Genomic DNA, 19869 nt, shown 5'->3' on the forward strand with positions numbered 1-19869 from the left:
GCAGCATGGAAGAGGAAAGGACATTCACACGTACAGTGTGAGCATAAGTGTGGGCGTCGGAAGAGACGGTTACTATTGTAGGAACGAGTCACCAAGGACCTGGGACGTCAGGCGTAGGGGCAGACCCTTAGAGCAGGGCATTTTCAGGAGGGTGTCTCTGGAGATGGGGAGGGAGGATGGGCCATGATTTCCCATCATGGGTGACTGGGTGACTGGGTGACTCAGCTGGGGCCTCCCCTGAGAGACACAGGGAATGAAGGGTCTTAGGGCCTCAGGAAGATTCAGCATCTGGTTTATTCAGCACCCACTTCCCAAGGCCTTCCGGGTGCTCCACTGTGCCTGGTTCTGAGGGGTCCCAAGTGTAGTGGAGCAGACAGACATTGGGGTGGGGGCGGGGACTTAGCCTGCACAGTAGTGTGGCAAGTGCCTAGACGAATGTGTAAGGAGATCAGGGAAGGCTTCCTGGAGGAGGGGGGGATCTGCAAGGGCATAAGCATAACGGTGAGACGTGGCAGGGACCAGCAGGAGGCACATGAGGTCTGTGAAGAAGGAACAGGAGAGAGTGGGCATGGCCAGACCGGGAAGGGGTTTTTCTAGTCAGGAGAAAGAGTTTGCACTATGAACTAAGGGCGCTGGGGAGCCATGGAGGGCTTAGGTGAGAGGGGCACCATCAGGTAGACTACAGTGTTGGGGGGCAGTGCAGAGGCAAAACAGCCAGGCAGTGGGGGGTTCCCCTGGGGGAAGAAGGCCCGGAGAGGCAGCATCCTTTGTGGGGTTGCCCATGGAGCTGAGACGGAGTCCCAGTTAGCGGGTGACACAGCCAGGAGCAAAGGAAGGCTTCCTAGGAGGAGACATTTAATTGGGTCCAGCCAGGTGCCAGCCAGGCCCTACCCTCTACACCCAGTGTGGACCCACCAAGTGTCCCCCACTCTGCTGCCTGATACCTGCCAAGCGGCAGGGCAGGACACTGGTTATGCACCAGGACAGCCGAACCCCAGCTCTATTCCCTCCCACGACAGCTCCTGTGGGCCCATGCATCATTCCCATCACACAGATTCAACACTGAGACCCTGACAGTTGCTGTCTGCCTCTCCTGTTGCCACCGGGTAGCTGGTGGCTCCAGCTGGCTGGCTCCCAGGAGGGGGCATGGCCTTGGGGGAAGTGTCTGAGGTTCTGCCCTGCTCCCTCACAGGGGCTGGCCTTGGAGCCCTGGCTGCCCAGCATGTCAAGAGTCAGCCCCTACCCTTGGGCTTGTCTCAGCATCTGGAAACAAGGACACCTGGGTTCTCACCAGGGCCCAGCTTAAAAAAGAGACCTCTGTGGACTTCCCTGGCAGTCCAGTGGTTAAGACTCTGCACTTCCAATGCAGGGTGCATGGGTTCGATCCCTGGTCAGGAGAACTAAGATCCCACATGCCACTAGGTGTGGCCAAAAAAAAAAAAAGGAACTTCTGTAGTTTGCCACCTAACTGATTGGCTCCCAGGGGTGGAGGTGGCAGTGTCCCACTGCGACAGCGCCAATGTCTCTTCAGACCCCAGGTTGGGAGGCAGCCGCTTTTGGGGTGGGGGACAGGCAGGACTTGGCGATTCCTGTCTGACAGGAACCTGGCTTCAGGGACTGGGTCTAGGAGCAGAGATAGGGCTGAGTGCCCAACACAGGGTCCCACTCTGTCCTTCTACCTGCCCCGGGGATTGTGGTTCCCCTCGGGCCTCCATCATTCTTGGTCTGAAGCAGGACACCCTCAGGGAGGGAAGGCTTAAGGGGTGCATTTCTGGCAGGGGCACTTGGAAAGGAGAGCCTGGGCTGGGGCTTAAAGGGTCCAGGGTCAGGGTGACTGGACTGTGGGAGAGCAAGGAATTCTGACTGGGGGAGACAAGTGAAGACATTGGTTGGCTCTGGTGAGGACCCTTGACTCTGGAACACAGGCAAGAATGCCTGGCTGGAGGGGCTTGGGGAGGACGCCCGAAGTTGGGATGAAAGGCGAGGCCCATGGTTGGGAGGCACAGAGGGGCATGATGAGGGCACCTGGAGAAGAGTGGGCATTGTGAGGACTCCCTGATCTCCCACCCAGCCTTGGGAGAGGCTGCTCCTTCCCTGCAGGCCCTCCTAGTGCGGTCCTCCCAGGAGGCAGGGAATGCCCTTCATGAGCCCTGGACCCAGCTGCAGGCCCGCCTTTTGCACTGCAGCCTCCTCGGTGAGCAGAGGGCAGTGTGCGCGCTTGAGAGGCCCTAGAGGGACCCAAGATGGCCATGGGTCTCAGGCCACCCGTCTCCCTCCTACACCCCAGGGTGTGCAAAGTAGGGCGGTGCACACTGTGAGGAGGGACCTCAGGAAGGGCCCCGCCCCCTTGGATCCAAGCAAGTCTTTCCCACGTCTTTCCCCTCCCCCCAGGAGTGCGCGCTCCCCTGGCCGAGCGTGGGAAGAGCTTGGTCAACTGGCCACACGGCCCACGCCTTGCTCACTCGGTCGCGCGGCCCCACCTGGGCCCCTCCTGCACTTAATTTTTCCATGAGAAATTGGGCATGAGAAAACCTACGTTCACAAACGCGGGTGGGTGCGCGGCGCTGGACCACGGGGACTCGGCATCGCCTGGTCCCACCCCAGCCCCTCCTCGCGCGACCCTATCCTCAGTGGAGAAGACGCAAGGCCGGGGAGTGTTCGGGAAGGCCTTCAACCAGAGCTACAACCTGCTGTGCACAGCTGCCAGCACAGCCCGGCCCGGACCCTCTCGCCGCCCTGCGGTCAGCTGCGCCGCTGAAGGGCCCCAGCCCGCGACCGCGAAGGCGAAAGTGAACAGGCTTCAGTGTCCCGGCTTTATTGCAAACTCGGGCTGCGCGCGGTAGACGATACACTGGACTCCAGGCAGGGCCTAGGCCGAGGGAGGGACGAGGCTCGAGGGGAGCGGGAGCTTGTCCTAAGCCAAAGGGGCAGGGCTCAAGGGTGAGCGTTGGCCAAAGGTGTGGGTGGGTCGCAAGTCTGGGCCAAAATTCTAGGGCTCTAAGGGGTCTGAGACCAGTCCACAGGAGCCGGACTCCAGGAGGAGGGGAGGGGGAGATCTAAGACAAAGATGTACAACCTGAGGGACGGATCCTAAGGCAGGGGTGGGGCGGGTGGGCAGGGCTAGGGTCTGGCTCAGTGGAAGGTCTCCACCTCTACCACGGTCCAGTCACCCTGCGGGGAAGTCACGTCATCCGGGGAGAAGCTAGTGACTGAGGTGATGCTGGCGCGGGACTCGTCCAGGGGAGACAATAGTTCGGCCCAGCGGCCCAGTTCGGCGTCGCTGAGCGCAGTGCGGGCTCCCCCCGCGCTGCCGGCACCCCCCGCGTCCCCTGAGCCACCGGTGCCGCCCGCGGCACCCTCGGCCGCAGCTAGCAGCAGCGTCCGGCTCAGCAGGTGCTGCACGACGCTCGCCTGCAGCGCCCCCAGCGGCAGCTCGCCCAGACGCGCCGGCTTCGCTCCCCGCGAAGCCGCTCCAGCCCCAGCCCCAGCCCCAGCCGCCGCCTTCCCACCGCCCGCGCCAGACCCGGGCCCCGGATCCAGCGCGCCTGCGGCGGGAGTCGCCGACTCGGGCCCTTCAGCCTCGTAGATGGTGCACAAGCCGTCAGCAGAGCCCGACCCGGCAGCAGGAGACCAAGGCAGGGGCGCTCCTGCGGGGAGAGGAGCCAGGCTGGGCAAAAGGAGAGGGAAGCCCCGCCCCTGACACAAGACCCCGCCCCTTCCGTCAACTCCGCCCCCAGACCCAACTGTCCTGCCCCCGAGTTGCAAAGCCTCGCCTCCGACCTCGCCCCTCCTACTGGTCCGCAGTGTCCGGAGGGCTGCTTACCTGAGGTGCCGCGGATGGCCAGCGGCGGAGCAGAACCTCGGCTCCAGGCGGCCGGATGGCAGGCGGCGAGCTCCGCATCGGCGGGCGGGGAGGTTGCGGCGCCGCTCTCGGGCCCACTGTCGTAGCCGCGCAGCTCTTCGGGCGTGCTCGTGGCGCTGCTGCTGTGGCCCGCCAGGTCCGGGCCGCTCAGCGTACTGGACGGGCTGCGCGAGGGTGGCGGCGGTGGGCCCGGGGCCAGCGCCAGGGTCAGCCGTGGGCCCGAGATTGGGGCATCGGGACCCGGGGTTGGGGGGCGGCGTGGGGCTTGCAGAGGGGGTGAGGCAGGGGGAGAGGGAGGGGTCTGCAAAGCGGGCAAGGCCAGGGAAGGTGGAGCCCGCGGAGGGGGCGAGGCCAGGGGAAGGGGAGGATCTTGCAGAGGGGGTGAAGCAGGGGGAGAGGGAGGAACTTGCAGAGGGGGTGAAGAGGGGGGAGAGGGAGGGGCCTGCAGAGGAGGTGAGGCCAGAGAAGGTGGAGCCCGATGAGGGGGCGTGGCCAGGGGAGAGGGAGGGTCTTGCAGAGGGGGTGAAGCAGGGGGAGAGAGAGGGGCCTGCAGAGGGAGCGAGGCCAGAGGAGGTGGAGCCTGCAGAGGAGGCAACCTCTGAGGAGAGGGCGCGGCCTGAAAGGGAGGCGTGGCCAGAGAAGGTGGAGTGTGTGTGGGGGCCACGGCCAGTGGAGGAGAGGCCTGCAGAGGCTGTGAGGCCAGAGATGGTGTCTGTATAGGAGGAGTGGCCTGTAGAGGGGGAGTGGCCAGAGGCGTGGCCAGGGGAGAGGGTGAGCCTAGAGGAGGAGCACCTGGCAGAGAGAGTGGGGTCAGACGAGAGGAAGGGGGAGAGGTCTGTGGAGGGGATATGGCCAGAGAAGGGTCCTGTGTAGGAGGCGTGGCCAGTGTATAAGGCGTGGCCTGAAGAGGTGGCGACAGAGAAGGACCGGCCTGCGGAGGGGGCGTGGGCAGAGCAGAAGGAGCCTGAAGAGGGGGTGTGGTTAGGGAAGAAGACGGGTTCCTCAGAGATGTTGCTTGAGATAGAGGGACTTGTAGAGGGGCAGTGGCTGGTGGCAGAGGACCCGACAAAGGAGGTGTGGCCAAGGGAGAGGGGAGAGCTGGAAAAGGGGGTAAAGCCAAAGACGCCTCGGTGGGGGGCATACTCTGCAGAGCGGGTGAAACTGATGGAGGGACTGAAGTCAGAAAAGTGGCCGTGGCCAAGGAAGAGGCGGATACCTCCGGAAAAGATGTACCCAGATGTGCGGGGGGAGCTTGCAAAGGAGGTGTGGCCGGTGGAGAGGGGAGGGTCGGCAGAGAGGGTGGAGCAGAGGGAGGAGGGGCTAGTGGAGGGGGCGTGGCCAATGGGTGGATATGGGCCTGGGGAGGGGGCGTGGTCGGTGGAGATGGTGGGAGCGAGCCCCTCAAGGGAGTGTCTGTGATATGGGAAGGCGGTGCAATAGGACAGGGTAGGGAGGAGGTGGCCAAAGGAGGAGAAAAGCCCGGTGCGGGGACTGCGCCCTTCCTTGGGGGTGTGGCCTGCGGGGGGCGTAGAGCCTGCAGTCCTCTGGACTTGGGCTGCGAGGGATGCCCCAGAGCCCGGGGTGTTCCAGCCGGGGAAGCCCCGGAGCGGGCTGGGGAGGACAGAGGAGTGGCGCTGGAGCCCAGGGGGCGCAAGGTTGGCCTCTGGAGGCCCCCGCCGGCGCTGGGTCGCCTCCTGGTGGCAGGGCTTGGCTCCGCGGCGCTGCGCTCTGGGGCGCTGCTCACTGATTTTCTGGAAGCCTCGGTCGGGGGCCGGGGCCGGGCACTCGGAGCTGCCCGGGGGACACCCACCTCAGCGCCCGCAGCCCGGGATCGACGGGAGATGGCCGAGGAGGAGACGGCTGGAGTGGACCCAGAAGAGTCTGGGGACAAAGCAGAAAACCGAAGGGTCGCCGATCCTTCTAGGCTGGTCCCCCTCACATCCGAGGAACCCCCTTCCTCCCCAGATCACATACCTCTCCGTGCCCCAGCGCTCAGGGCGCTCCTTCTGGGCCCTTCAGGGGCTTTTCCTCTGGCCACAGGTTCCTCAGCTGGGGGCCGGAGCCCCTTCTGCCCAAGAGGGCCTGGCCTGGGGACAAAAGGGTCTGCGCTCAGGACAGCGCTCCAGCTCCTTGTTTCGTCTCCCAAGTCTACATTTCCCCGTGGGTGAGGACATATGCCCTCTCTGCCAACCAATAATAGCTTTCACCAACTTGCGCCCAGTGATGAGCAAGTACTCCCACACACTTTAATTAAAAGCTTCCAGATGGAGACACTAACCCTTGCCCAAGGCAACAGGGGAGAGGGGGCTTGTTACCTGGTGGGCCCGCTGGCATGCCCCGAGCTAGAGATACAGCCTGGGCCTGGGGTCTTCGCAGGGGCCCGCTCCCCTCTCCCAGCTGCTGGGGGCCTGGAGGCTGTGGGGGGAAGGCCGAGTCAACGCAGGTGCCCCGGAAAGGAAGGGGAGGCTGGTGCTTCAGAGGAGAGGGGGGCAAGAAGATGGGGTCCGAATCAGGGAAAGAGGCTGGAGTACCTGAGCTCCGGGGGCCTGTCCCAGCACTCCGCGGTGGTCCCCCCCGGGGAGTAGCCTCCGGGAGAGCGGCTCCCCGGCTGCCCCCCGCTCGCTCTGCCAGAGGCCCTCGCCCTGAAGCTCCCGCTGCTCCCAGAACTCGAAGAGCCGCGCTGGTTACGGGGGGAAGGGGTCGTGGAGACCCTGGGGGCTTGGGGGTCGGAAGGTTGGGAGGGCGAGAAGAGGGCGTCCGACCGGCGGCCCCTGCCCTGGACTTGTCCCTCTTGTCCATCTCGCACCTGATGAGGAGACAGACCGATCAGCATCCCAGGTCCTGGACAGCTACGCTACCTGCAGGGATCTGGGTCCTGGCACCTCTCGGCTCTTTCCCCAGCGTCGCCACCCATGCGCGCCCAAACCTCTGCCTGGATCCACTTCCTTCCCACCCACCCACCACTCACCAGCGCAGCTGCTCATGGTTGTCCCCAAGTCCCACCCTCACCGCCTTCCTCCAGGCCATGCCAGCCTCAGCCAACCCCCTGCTCCCTCTCAGGACCGGAGATCCACCCCCCTACCCCTCGGCCCCTCAGGGACCCTGACCACCAGCGTCGGGACAGGGGGCTGCCACAGGTTCCAGATGAAGGGGACGGGAGCACACGCCCAGGTCCCCCTCGCCAGCCACCAGCGCCGTCCCGGAGGGATGTCGGCACCTGCCGGGAGGAGGAGCGGCCCTGGCTGCCCGCGCACGGGCTCGGGGAGACAAAGAGCCGCGTCCCGAGCCCTTCCCCTCCCCCAGCTGGGCCCTGGTCCGCGCCACCCTTCCACCTGCTCGAGCCGAGCTCACCTTGGGCTCCGGCCTCCCGCCGCTCCACGCTGGGTCGCCTGGGGTGGGGCAGGGTGGGAGCGCCGCGGCGGCCGCGAGCGGAGGGCAGGCGAGGGGAGGGGGCGGCGGGCGGCGGCGCGGGGAGGCCGGCCGGCCCCTCGGCGGCGGGCGGGGGAGCAGGGGCCGCGCGCGCTGGATGCAGACCCGGCAGGCAGAGGCGGGAGCGCGCCGAGTAGGGCGGCCGGGAGCGCGTAGGAGGGAGGGGCTGCTTCTCCGCGGCTGCGCCTGAGGACCCCAGACACCCAACCGGTCGGGCTTCGGGGGGAATCCCTTGGGGTCCCGAACTCAGCCTAACCTCCTCTCCCCACCCCCTGCCATACACACCTGCCCCGGCCCCCACCCCAACTACTTGGCGACCAAGGCCCGCCTGGACGCGGATAGGTTGGGCCCTGGCAACCAGGGGGCGGGACCATCGCGCCTCGTGCCCAGTTGACCAATCCGGCCGCTCGGTGTCCCAGGCCCTGTCCTCGCTTTTGCGACCGCAGAGGCAGGCCCCCCAGGATTCTTGGGGCTTCCGCCCCTCTCATACCCAAAGGGTTTTCACAGACCCCAGGAAACCCCGTACCTGGTTGGGCTAGGGGGACTGGTGGGAGAATGCAGCCCTGGGAATGTAGGGGTAGACCCCAGATTTGGGGGAAGAGAGGAAGAAAGGACAAGAGCGAGAGATGGAGGATGGTGAGAGATGACCCAGCCTTCTGCAGGGCAGAGCACCCCCCCCCACTCGCCACACCCTCCCAGGTCACACGAAGTCAAGTCAGCAAAGGTTTCCTGGCAGAGCCGGGATTTGTGGGGATGAGATTATGGGGGGCCTGGAGGTGTAAAAACGGGTGCAAGAGGAGCCGAGAAGATCCCGTCTGAGGTTTCCCAGCCCAACCTGAGGGAGTAAGAGGTGTCATTTTGGTGACCCGCCAAACTGGTGCAGAGGCCTCATGGAGGACCTTGGTAGGGGACTGTGGCATTGAGGGGGTTGAAGCAAGAAGAGGAAGATGGCCATCCTCAGCTGCCCAGAGCTGGCCAACAGTGCCAGGTGCCCTCTTGCACCTCTGCTTATACTCAAGGCCACATGGCTCCCCACACACACACTCACACACACTGTGCTCTCTGCCCCCAAGCCCCATCTCTTCAGACTCTTAGCTACTCACTACCCCATCCCAAAGAACCAGCTCCTTCTGCCTCACCCTTTCCCCCATCACATTTGTACATACATACACAAACACAGCGTATCCACCGTATGATTCCATTTATATAATGTTCTGGAAAACACAAGCTAATCTATAGTGACAGAAAGCGAATCAGTGGTTGTTGGGGACCACCGGGGGAGGGAAACTTTTGAGCCACCAATTGAAGCCACTCTGATTGATTCCTGACCCTCAGAAACTATGTGAGACAATAAATTCTTGTTGTCTTAAGGTGCTAGGTTTGGGGGCAATTTGTTACACAGCACAGTAATATGTAACTACCTCAGGCTCAGAAAACCTTAAAAGCTGGGTATAACATATCAAGTGTTGGTGAGAATGTGGAGAAATTGGAACAGTTGTACTGTTGGTGGGAATGTAAAATGGTGCAACCACTGTGATTCCACTTATATGGGGTCTCCAGAGGATTCAAATTCATAGAGATGGATGGTAGAATGGTGGGTGCCAGGAGCTAGGGAGAGGAATGAGAAATATGAGTTCAATGGGGACAGAGTTTCAGTTCTGCAAAACAAAAAACGTTCTGAAGATGGATAGTGGCGATGGTTGCCCAACACTGAATGTACTTAATGGCACTGAACTGTAAACTTAAAAATGGTTAGGATGACAAATTCTATGTTATGTGTGTGCTCTACCACAATTGTTTAAAACCTGGACAGTGTCCATGCGGGAAAACTCACAAACTACCTGTGGGAATGTAAAGGGGGCAGGCTTTCTGGAGGACAACTGGAAAGCATTGTATGCGTGTCATATGACTGAGACATTCCACTCAAGCATCTGTACCTGTGGCAGTGCCATACAGCTCCTTCCATATCTCCTGAGCACCCACAGTCCCCACCTGCAGGAAAGTCAGAAGTGTCAGGGCCTCAGCACTCCCTCCATCCCCCTCTCCAGAGCAGCCCTCAGCCATGACAGGCAGGAGCTGGTACATCAATGCTTCAACTCCCTCACCTCTTGGGTGGGAAAACTTGGAGGTGTGTCCTCCACCATCTCCCAGAGCTCCCCAGCACAATGGAACCACAGTTGCCCATACTGGCAGCCTGCTCCTTCACCCTCATTAACACTACTGGCTTCCTTCCCTTCCCCACTGCCTCACCTTCCAGAGAAACTATTTGCATCTAATTCCTTGCCTCAGAATCTGCCTCTAGAAGGGCCCGAACTAAGCACCCATCCGTCCATCATTTACTGAATGCCCACTGTGCGCCAGGCACCATCCCAAGTGCTGGGGACACAGTAGGGAACAGAAGAGACACGTGTCTGGGGATCATGGGGCTTCGATTCCAGTCACCACAGAGACTCTTGCACAAGTGTGCAAAGCGTCGTTTATGAAAACACTTATCCCAACATAAAGCTGGAAACAAACCGCCAGGGTATGGATCTCAAGGAGCTTCTCCCGAGGCTAGAGGAAAGGGAGAAACTATTCACCTCAAAAGGCCCCTGCCCCCTTGCTACCACCTCACCTCACCCTACTTTGTTATATACACAGCGTTTGTCACAAACTGACATTACCTTGTTCCTTACTTATCTGCTTCCTTATCTCTGTCTCAGCCAACCGCACTCCACCCCCAATCCACACACACACCAAATTGAGCAGAAGCTCTGAGAGAGAAGGTTTGCCTTTGGGTAGCCTGTGGTCGAGCCCACAGGGACTTCTTCAAGGGTCGCGCCCATTGCAGGGTTTCACGGGGGAACTGAAGCTTAGGGGATCCCAACCCTCAAGGTTTCGGAGTGTCTCTACCCTGGTGAACTTGTTTTCTTTTTCCCCATGGGAGATGGGGTCTCACTCTGCCACCTGGTCCAGGTCCCCTCTCCCTTGAGTTTTGCAGACAGGGCAGATCAAGGTCAACTGTCGCCTAAGACCCAGCTCAGGCCTCCCAAAGTGGGGAGGAAATCGTGGGGGGGGGGGGGGGAGGCAGAGTCTCCCTTTGAGAAGCCGGCCTTCCAGACTGGACTCCAACCCCGGCTCCCAGAGCCCTCTGACCCCCGTGCCCAACCCCACCAGGACCCGAGAGAGGCTCACTCCCTCTCCTCCCCCAGTGGAGAGCTTCCCCTGGCTGGGTGGTCAGAGCAGGAAGGGGGAAGCGCCGTGCCCTCTCTTGGGCCCTGGTCACTGATTCCCTTGGTTGAGCCTCCAGGCCAGGTAGCTGCACCTGGGAGTGAAGGGAGGAGGAGGGGAAGGAGGACTTCCACGCGTTCCTGACAGGGTCTATGCAGCTGGGCTCCCGGAAGCGTGCCTTCAGGTCGGCTTTGGGAGCCCAGCGCCTCCAGCCCTCCTCAGTTTCCCCCGTGCCAGGTTTGCCTCACTGAAGCGGAGCCCAGAATTCTACGGTCCCCGCTCCTCCGACCAGCCCCTCGCCCACCTCGGAGACATCAGGATTAGGATCGCCCTCCTCCCGCGATCCCGCGGTACCAGGAGTCGGGGGCGACCTGTGAGCGCCCTAAGGGAGGCGGGGCCGAAGCGGCTGGTGGGCGGGGCCTGGAGGGGCGGAGCTGCTCCCGGCTCTTGTCCAGCTCGCCCGTCCGCCCGCCCTGACTCACCCAGCCTGTCCCGCGAACTCTGCGGGAGTCCCGGCCGCTCCGCTCCCAGAGACACAGGAGTTGGAACAAGCGTCCGGCCCGTGAGGTGAGTAGGTGGCTCTCCGCCCCTGGGGACCAGGTGGCGGGGTGAGGATCTGGCCCACGGGAGGACCGCCCCAGGTGCGGCTGGCCCTGTGACCTGAGCCCAACGCTGTCTGGGGCACAGAAGGAGCTGGGGGGTGGGCTGGGGGGGTGCAGAGAGAGGCCCCGCCCTGGCCAACCCAAGGGCGCCTGTCAGGGAGCCCGGCAGGCCTGGCCAAGGACGGAGTGAAGATAAACAGGCTGGGGTCCACCCGAGGGTCTTGACCGTGCTCCCCTCTCCTCCGCTGCTGACGACTCAACCCTGTGAGCCCCTCAATTCCCAGAACCCTACCACTTGGGAGCCTCACCAGGCTGTCCCTTCTGGGACTCTTGAACCTCAAGACTCCCCAGACCCCCCTAGTCCTGGCAGGACAGCTTGGAAAAGTACTGGGTTGGGAGTCCCCAGGCCTGGGGCCCAGAGCAGGATCTGCTACTACGGGGCCACCCTCCCCCATCCAGGCCACAGTTTCTCACTTGTGTAAAAGTCCAAAGTTGGACCCTGTGTCCTCCAAGACCGATTTCAGGGCTGACAACAGTCACTGTTTCTTCTTTGCCCCTTAGCATGGACTGTGGGTGGGGACGGTGTGGGATGGCGCGCTGGTCCAGGAGCACCCGCCACCGCCACGTGGTCAGAGGCAAGCCGGGGGCTTGGGGAAGGCCTGAGAGGGAAGCAGAAGCAGGGTGAGGCATGGGTGAGCGGAGCTAAGGCTGGGTAGGGGGCATGTTCCTGGCCCTAGGCTGAGGAGGACAACTCAGCCTGCTGGGCAGAGCAGCCGTCCTCCCTCCATTTCTTCTCTGCCTGAAGAACCCCTTCTGAGGTTCTTTTGGCAAAGATGCTTCAACTCAGCGAGACGTTCTCGCTCAACAACGTGATCAGACAGACGGGACTTGGGGGAGTCTTGCCTCGAATGCCACTTGTCACAAGCTGTGACACGTTGAGCAAGTTATTTCACTCTCCTGAGTCTGGAAAAGGAGGGTCCCAACATCCACACTCCCAGAGCTGGGAAAAAATGAGACACTGAAGGCATCTGGTGGTCATAAGTTCTCTGCTCCCACACCCCCATGAAGCCTTCTCCCCAAGCCCTCCCACCAGCCCTGTTCAGACACAGGGGGGCCAGCCTTGTGTCTGGGGAAACTTAATGGCAGGTTCGGGACGATCAAGATTGAGTCATGGAGACAGATAATGATAACCCCATGTCTGCTTGTGAGGCTGTTGCGTATACACTTTGCTCTGTGGGTGCATCCCCTGGGCCATCTGCTGGGGACCCTGGGTGTGTCTCTGCCTTCTTGCCTTTGATTGTGGACCCGGGATGGCCAGTGGGGAGCTTCCACCATTGTGAGATGGGTCCTGAAGGGTGGCAAGGACTCGGGGGCAGGCAGTTGGTCCCTGCCCGTCTGTGTGGCATTTTTGCTAACAGTTACCATTCTCAGGTGAAGCAGCTAAGCAGTGTCCCTCGCAGGGGTAGGTGGCCAGGGCAGGGAGAACAGTGGGTGGCCAGAACTGGAGGAGGGCATATGGCCGGCTCCCTGGTCCTGGGTCTCTCCTCAACTTAGTGTGTACTTGCCCTTTGTACACACATGCCCTGAGGTGCACGCTCCAGAATGCCCCCAGGGTGTCCCTTTTGGTGGCTGCAATTTGGCTCCTGGGGGCTGTTGAGCTGCCCTGAGTGTGTTTCTAGCAGATTCCCTGGTGTTTGAGCCTGTGACGCACTGGAGGCATCTTTACTCGGCTTATTGTTTAGGACAGGGTGTGAAACTGAGCACGAGGGATGAGCCATTGGGTGAGGGATCCTGTGCTCTGTCTGCACACCCCCTTGCATGTGCCGGCTGCTGGGTGAGTCAGGGCCTGAGTCAGGAGGCCCCGGAGACTGGGTGTGGGCAGGCGTGTCCCTGTCCCTTACATATTATCCCTGGTACTGAGGTGGGAGCCTCTGATGGAATTTAGGAGATTAAGGACTGCCCCGACTTCAGCCTGGCGGGTGGGGCCTGCATCCCATATCCCCGCCCACTTCCACCTTGTCCTCACTCAGGAGTAACCCTAAGGCCTTCAAGGGTTGTGGAGACCAAAAAGGGAGGCAAGGAGGTGTCAGAGCGATTGACTGAGGTGTGGGACAGAGGCCAGTTTCCCTCCCACCCAGGAGATGGGTGGGAGGCTGGAGGACCAGCTGGTGGCCCAGATGCCTCCCTTCTTTGCCCAGCCTGTGCCCAGTGACAGGCTATCAGGATGAGGACCGCAGGCCGCAGGAAACCTGCCTGATATAAAACAGGATCTTTATATTTGGGAGCATGGATGCTGGGGAGGGGGGCAGAGTGCCTAGGAGCCCCCTTAGAGGCGGTGAGGGGCTTGCTGCCTCCCTTTCCTTCGCCCCTCCAGCCTCGGAGGTGGGGGAAAAGGCTCCCGACTGCCTGTCGGGGAGGGTGATGTCCCAGCCCGTGGCCCACGCCCCCGTGTGACTTGCGCCTAGTTGTCTGTATCTGGAATAATGATACCTTGGTCTAAAATGAAAGCCTGGGACAGACAGAGTGGGCTGGCCGCCCAGGAGCCTGGCAGCCCAGCCCTGTCCCAGTCGTAGGTGTCACCCTGGCTCTCTCCCTGTGAGTTTTCCATTTCCTGATCCTCTGCCCTGTCCTCGCGCCCCCCTGCCCCTGACTCTCAGAGGCCAGGTCTCTGTTTTCTGCCGCAGATCCTAGGCACTTGCCCCACTAGAAACCCAGGTGTCCTAGTCACTCCCACCCCCCAGGGCTGATCAGCCTTCAGCTTTGCCACTCCCTGCCCCTGGGGCCCGAAACCAGAGCCAGGCTCCAGCCGGCTTTTCCAGTTGGAGGTTGGAGGTGGTGCCCGGAGCGCCCCTGAAGGGGGTGCGGGGCCCATGCCCCGGAAGTCTCCGAGTCTCTGGGACTCTCTCTGGTCCAGTGGTGGAGGGAGCCGGGGCTGGCCGCCTGGATACCAGGTACCTGGGGTCAGAGAAGCAGAGCGAAGTGTTTCCAATTGGCGTCAAGGGTGGGAGGAGATGCCTGGGCTCCGGGAGAAGGCCACACGGGCAAGCTGTGGGGCAGCGGCCCCGTGGACTGCCCCTCCTGAGCTCTGAGGGCAAGCAGAGTCCGACCGAGGCAGGGGTCCCTGGGAGCAGAGGTGGTGAGGACAGTAGTTGCCCGGCTCCAGGAAGGAGGCGAGGTCTGTGGGGGGAGGGGAAGGAAGCGCACAGCTTGTGGGTTCTGCCAGAGTTTGGCAGGGCCGAGCGCGGATTGGGAGCAGATGCGTGTGTCTGGCTCTTCTGGGGACCCGGCACCGGGAGCCCTTTCCTGAGGGTCTCTCTCTGCACCCTCCACTTCCTGCTCTCCCACAGGCGGGATGATTCCGGTGGCGGAGTTCAAGCAGTTCGCGGAGCACCAGCCCGCCTTCAAGGTGCTCAAACCTTGGTGGGACGTGCTGGCCGAGTACCTCACCGTGGCTATGCTCATGATCGGGGTCTTCGGCTGCACCCTCCAGGTAAGGGGCGGGGCAGGGGCGGGGTCTCTAGGGGCGGGGTCTGGGAGGTTCCGGAACTCTTCCGTTACCGTCTCTTAGTTCTGGAGACTGGAAGTCTGAAATCAAAGTGTTGACAGGGTTGGTTCCTTCCGAAAGCTGTGAGGGAGAATGTGTTCCACGGCTCCCTTCTAGACTCTGGTGGCCTCAGGCATTCCTTGGTTTATAGATAACGTTCTCCCTGTATCTTCAAAGCATCTTCCGTGTGTGTGTGTGTGTGTGTGTGTGTGTGTCTGTGTGTCTGTGTCCAGATTTCTCCCTTTTATAAGGCCAGAGTCCTATTGGGTTAGGGCTCACCCCCAATGACCCCATCTTAACTTGATTACATCTGCTCTGCAAAGACTATTTCCAAACAAGGCAACATTCACAGGTATTTGGGGGTTAGGACTTCAACATCTTTTCGAAGGACACAAATCAACCCAGCCCTTTTTTCAGACAAAGTCCGATGCTCAGAGGTTTATTGACTCTTCCAAAGCTGGGGAACAAACTGGGGACAGTTGGGGGTTGATGGAAACCCCTCTTGCCTTCAGCCTGCTTCCTCCCCCACCCCACAACTTCCCAGGCCGCCCCAGATCCTTCACCATCTTTCACCCTCTCTCCCATCCCCAGGTGACACAGGACAAGATCATCTGTCTGCCTAGTCATGGACCCCGGGAGAACTTATCAGAGGCCCCATGCCAGCAACTGCTACTGCTGGGGGTCTCCGAGCACGTGGGGGACCTCCGGGAGTTGAGCGGCCTCAGGAACAACCTGGACCTGCAGCAATACAGCTTCATTAACCAGCTCTGCTACGAGACGGCCCTCCACTGGTACGCCAAGTACTTCCCCTACCTGGTCGTCATCCACACGCTCAACTTCATGGTCTGCACCAGCTTCTGGTTCAAGTTCCCCAGCACCAGCTCCAAGATCGAGCACTTCATCTCTATCCTGGGCAAGTGTTTCGACTCTCCGTGGACCACACGGGCCCTATCCGAGGTCTCCGGGGAGAACCACAAGAACCCTGCCGCCGCCAGGCGGGCAACGGTGACCACGGCAGCAGCGGCGGCAGGACCGGGGAAGGCAGGTGAGGGTGAGAAGGAGAAGATGCTGGCGGAGCCCGAGAAGGTGGTGACGGAGCCACCGGCTGTCACCCTGCTGGACAAAAAGGAGGGTGAGCAGGCCAAAGCCCTGTTTGAGAAGGTCAAGAAATTCCGCATGCACGTGGAAGAGGGGGACATCCTGTACACCATGTACATCCGGCAGACGGTGCTCAAGGTCTGCAAGTTCTTGGCCATCCTGGTCTACAACCTCGTCTACGTGGGGAAGATCAGCTTCCTGGTGGCCTGTAGAGTGGACACCTCAGAGGTCACGGGCTATGCCAGCTTCTGCTGCAGCCACACCAAGGCGCACCTCTTCTCCAAGCTGGCTTTCTGCTACATCTGCTTCGTGTGCATCTACGGGATTATCTGCTTTTACACACTCTGCTGGCTCTTCCACCGGCCCCTCAAGGAGTACTCCTTCCGGTCCGTACGGGAGGAGACGGGCATGGGCGACATCCCCGACGTCAAGAACGACTTCGCCTTCATGCTGCACCTCATCGACCAGTACGACTCACTCTACTCCAAGCGCTTCGCTGTCTTCCTCTCCGAGGTCAGCGAGAGCCGCCTGAAGCAGCTCAACCTCAACCACGAGTGGACGACCGAGAAGCTGCGGCAGAAGCTGCAGCGCAACGCCTGCGGCCGGCTCGAGCTGGCCCTCTGCATGCTCCCGGGGCTGCCCGACACGGTCTTCGAGCTCAGCGAGGTGGAGGCCCTGCGGCTGGAGGCCATCTGTGACGTCACCTTCCCCCCAGGCCTCTCGCAGCTGGTGCACCTGCAGGAGATCAGCCTGCTCCACTCTCCGGCCAGGCTGCCCTTCTCCTCGCAGATCTTCCTGCGGGACCACCTGAAGGTCATCCGGGTCAAGTGCGAGGAGCTCCGAGAGGTGCCCCTCTGGGTGTTCGGGCTGCGCAGCCTGGAGGAGCTGCACCTGGAGGGGCTCTTCCCCCCGGAGCTGGCCCGGGCAGCGACCCTCGAGAGCCTCCGGGAGCTGAAGCAGCTGAAGGTGCTGTCTCTGCGGAGCAACGTCGGCAAAGTGCCCGCCAGCGTGACCGACGTGGCCGGTCACCTGCAGCGGCTCAGCCTGCACAACGACGGGGCCCGCCTGCTGGCACTGAACAGCCTCAAGAAGCTGGCGGTGCTTCGGGAGCTGGAGCTGGTGGCCTGCGGGCTGGAGCGCATCCCCCATGCCGTCTTCAGCCTGAGCGCACTACAGGAACTGGACCTCAAGGACAACCACCTGCGGTCCATCGAGGAGATCCTCAGCTTCCAGCACTGCCGCAAGCTGGTCACACTCCGGCTGTGGCACAACCAGATCGCCTATGTCCCCGAGCACGTACGGAAGCTCCGGGGCCTTGAGCAGCTCTATCTCAGCCACAACAAGCTGGAGACACTGCCCACCCAGCTCGGCATGTGCTATGGCCTCCGCCTGCTGGACGTCTCCCATAACGGGCTGCACTCCCTGCCGGCCGAGCTGGGCCTCCTCCAGAACCTGCAGCACCTGGCTGTCTCCTACAATGCCCTGGAGCTTCTGCCTGACGAGCTCTTCTTCTGCCGCAAGCTGCGGACGCTGCTCCTCGGCTACAACAACCTGAGCCAGCTCTCGCCCCAGGTGGGGGCCCTCGGGGCCCTCAGCCGCCTGGAGCTCAAGGGCAACCGGCTGGAGGCGCTGCCGGAAGGACTCGGCAACTGTGGGGGACTGAAGAAGTCGGGGCTCCTGGTGGAGGACACCCTTTACGAAGGGCTGCCGGCAGAGGTGCGGGACAGGATGGAGGTGGAGTGAAGCCAGCGAGGGGCAGGTTGCGGTAGAGGCCTTCTGGATGCTACCACCCTGGAATCTCTACTGTTATCTTCAAGGGAGGGGGCCAAGTGAGCCCAGGCCGGGACAGGAGGAGCAGACGTGCCAGGCTGGTGGAGCCCAAGGCAAGATCCTAGGATTGGTTTGCCTGGGAGGCTGTGGATCTAGGGTGGAACATCCTGGAGGGATTAACTCAGTCATAAGACTCTCAGAGCAAAACCACACCTGTGTCTTTGGCTAGCTTGCCTGCCCCCAGCCCTGGGCCAGAGCTGCTGCTCCCCCAACCCACTCCGAACATTCTGGCTCAATCAATGCCACATATGGGGGTGGGGCTCATCCCAATGGGATTTCAACCCTCTCTTCCTGACCAAAACAGCTTACATCTGGGGTTCTCTCCCAAGGAGGGGACACAGACGCAACGGACAAGCTTCCCCCTGCTCCACCCCCAACTTGGATGTTAATCCCCTATTTTTTTTTCATTTATTTATTTATTATTTTTGGCGGTACGCGGGCCTCTCACTGTTGTGGCCTCTCCCGTTGCGGAGCACAGGCTCCGGACACGCAGGCTGAGCGGCCATGGCTCACAGGCCCAGCCGTTCCGCAGCATGTGGGATCTTCCCAGACCGGGGCACGAACCCGTGTCCCCTGCATCGGCAGGCGGACTCCCAACCACTGCGCCACCAGGGAAGCCCAATCCCCTATTTATAAGTTGTTTGCTATGGACACCTGAACTCAGAAAAAATGGTTTTCATATTTGGCTAGGCATCAAAATCAACATCACCAAAACAAAACATCCCAGGCCCCACCCCTGAAAGACTGACTCAGGAGCTTTGCCTGGAGGCCAGGAACTTGCCGGTAAATATAAGCATCCCAGGTAATTCTGACAAAGACAGTCCCAGGCCTGTGTGTTGGAAAATGCTGACCTACAGAGTCAGATATCTGGGTGTCTAGAGCAGGGATTCTGAACTTTTGTTTAGATCCCTAGATGCTTTGAGAAACCTGATGAAAGCTGGGCACCTCCTTCCTCAGGAAAATGCTCACGTACGTGAAAAGTTCTGCAAACAACTTGAGGCAATCAGCAGATTCCTCCAGATCCCCTAGAGGGCTGTTTATGGACATCCTAAGGATCGGAGACCCCAGGTTAAGAACACCTGCTGTGGAGGGTACATTTTTCTGAAGACAGGCTGGGACTTTGTCTTTCACATGTTCCCTATGCGAGGGAATGTATATCAGTGGGTGCTTAATAAATGATACTATGAGAACTAGAATCTTGATCCTTGCGTCCACTCCTGTCAGTCTAAGCCTTCGATTCCACCAGACCAAGTACAGGGAAGTGGCGACAGTCACATTCCAGAATCAAGGGTATCAGTGCATCCCGGAAGCAGAGGCAGAGAGAGACCTCAGCAAACCAGGAGAAATCAGGTGGCATCGTCTGCCTAGGTTTTTTCCTGGAGAACTGCTCTTCCTCTACCTTCCCTGTTAGTCTCCCGGCTCCACAGTTTTGGATCTGCTCCACCTGTAAGTTGTCACCAGAGGAGTCGCCACAAGCCTTCAACGCCCATCACAGTGTCCCTGTGCTGGAGCGGGCAGGGCACAGCCTGCCCAACCCTGACCTCCTGGGATCACCACCTCCATGGTGTCTGCAAAATGCGAGCCTCCTCCTGGCACCAGAGAGCAGAGGCAAGGTGCTCTCCGGGGGCCCCAGGGTTCCAGATGGGGACATTTTCCCAGCACTCTTCAGACCAGCTAAAGAAAATGTGTAGGCCGCGGAGGCGCCAGGTAGAGGCACCAAACCCCGGGGCCTATCTTCTGCGTTGCCCAGGAGCTGGGAGCAAATTCTGGGGGCAGGGCAGTTGAGGGAAGTCTTAAAATGTCCCACGCAAGTCTGATTTGGAACTCTCGGACCTTGACCTTGGCCCCCCTGTCGCCGAGGGCAGGGGTCACGCCACTGGATTCCCAGGGTCCTGACAGTGGCCCGAGCCCTACCCCGCCTATCCTACATGTCCTCGGCCAACCCTGAGCCTGCTGAAATGGAAAGGGCTTGCCCCGGGTGCCTAATTATGGTGAGGAGGCAGCAATTAAGCATAACAGGGATCCTAATGAAGCACTGTCTGAGATGAGAAAGGCAGTTCCGAGAGGGAGTAGGTGCCAGCGATGGCCGGGCCGGGAAGAGAAAGAACGAGGCTGAGGACACACAACCATGGCGACCACCGGGGACAGCGACAGGAAAAAAAAAAAAAAAAAAGTCACGAGTGCGCAGGCGCAGCAGAGGCCACGGGCGTGACCCGGTCTCCTCCTCTGTACGCTTGCGCGCTGCTTTCTCCGCCCACCGCTGTTAGCGGAACGGTGAGTGTGGGTTTCCAGAC

General features: G+C 61.1%; 2 protein-coding genes across 3 annotated transcripts; one reads left to right on the forward strand and one right to left on the reverse strand.

Annotated features, from left to right (window-relative positions):
• Positions 1-2802: 2802 nt before the first annotated feature.
• PRR36 (proline rich 36) lies at positions 2803-7226 on the reverse strand. The gene is made up of 5 exons (XM_029216868.1): positions 6394-7226; positions 6178-6277; positions 5837-5949; positions 3824-5743; positions 2803-3647 (listed from the first exon to the last, which is right to left on the reverse strand). Exons 1-5 carry the CDS (start codon positions 6659-6661, stop codon positions 3133-3135), a joined length of 2916 nt encoding a protein of 971 aa, XP_029072701.1. The 5' UTR covers positions 6662-7226; the 3' UTR covers positions 2803-3132.
• A 3178-nt stretch (positions 7227-10404) lies between these two features.
• On the forward strand, positions 10405-18763 carry LRRC8E (leucine rich repeat containing 8 VRAC subunit E). Of its 2 annotated transcripts, none has more exons than XM_029215585.1 (3): positions 10405-11068; positions 14451-14593; positions 15239-18763. In XM_029215585.1, exons 2-3 carry the CDS (start codon positions 14456-14458, stop codon positions 17486-17488), a joined length of 2388 nt encoding a protein of 795 aa, XP_029071418.1. In that variant the 5' UTR covers positions 10405-11068; positions 14451-14455; the 3' UTR covers positions 17489-18763. The 2 variants fall into 2 exon arrangements, with proteins under 2 accessions (XP_029071418.1, XP_029071419.1); XM_029215586.1 differs by lacking the exon at positions 10405-11068 and adding an exon at positions 14036-14054.
• The last annotated feature ends 1106 nt before the right edge of the window (positions 18764-19869 follow it).

The sequence above is a fragment of the Monodon monoceros genome, unplaced genomic scaffold, assembly GCF_005190385.1.
Source record: "Monodon monoceros isolate NGI ecotype Baffin Bay Population unplaced genomic scaffold, NGI_Narwhal_1 Super_Scaffold_12, whole genome shotgun sequence".
NCBI classification, from domain to species: Eukaryota; Metazoa; Chordata; class Mammalia; order Artiodactyla; family Monodontidae; genus Monodon; species Monodon monoceros.

Coding starts and splice junctions, on each gene's coding strand:
- PRR36 (XM_029216868.1), bottom strand. CDS start 6,661: ATGGACAAGAGGGACAAGTCCAGGGCAGGGGCCGCCGGTCGGACGCCC. Junction 5,950..6,177: donor CATGCCAGCGGGCCCACCAG/GTAACAAGCCCC, acceptor TTTTGTCCCCAG/GCCAGGCCCTCTTGGGCAGA. Junction 5,744..5,836: donor GAGCGCTGGGGCACGGAGAG/GTATGTGATCTG, acceptor CTTTGTCCCCAG/ACTCTTCTGGGTCCACTCCA.
- LRRC8E (XM_029215585.1), top strand. CDS start 14,456: ATGATTCCGGTGGCGGAGTTCAAGCAGTTCGCGGAGCACCAGCCCGCC. Junction 14,594..15,238: donor TCTTCGGCTGCACCCTCCAG/GTAAGGGGCGGG, acceptor TCCCATCCCCAG/GTGACACAGGACAAGATCAT.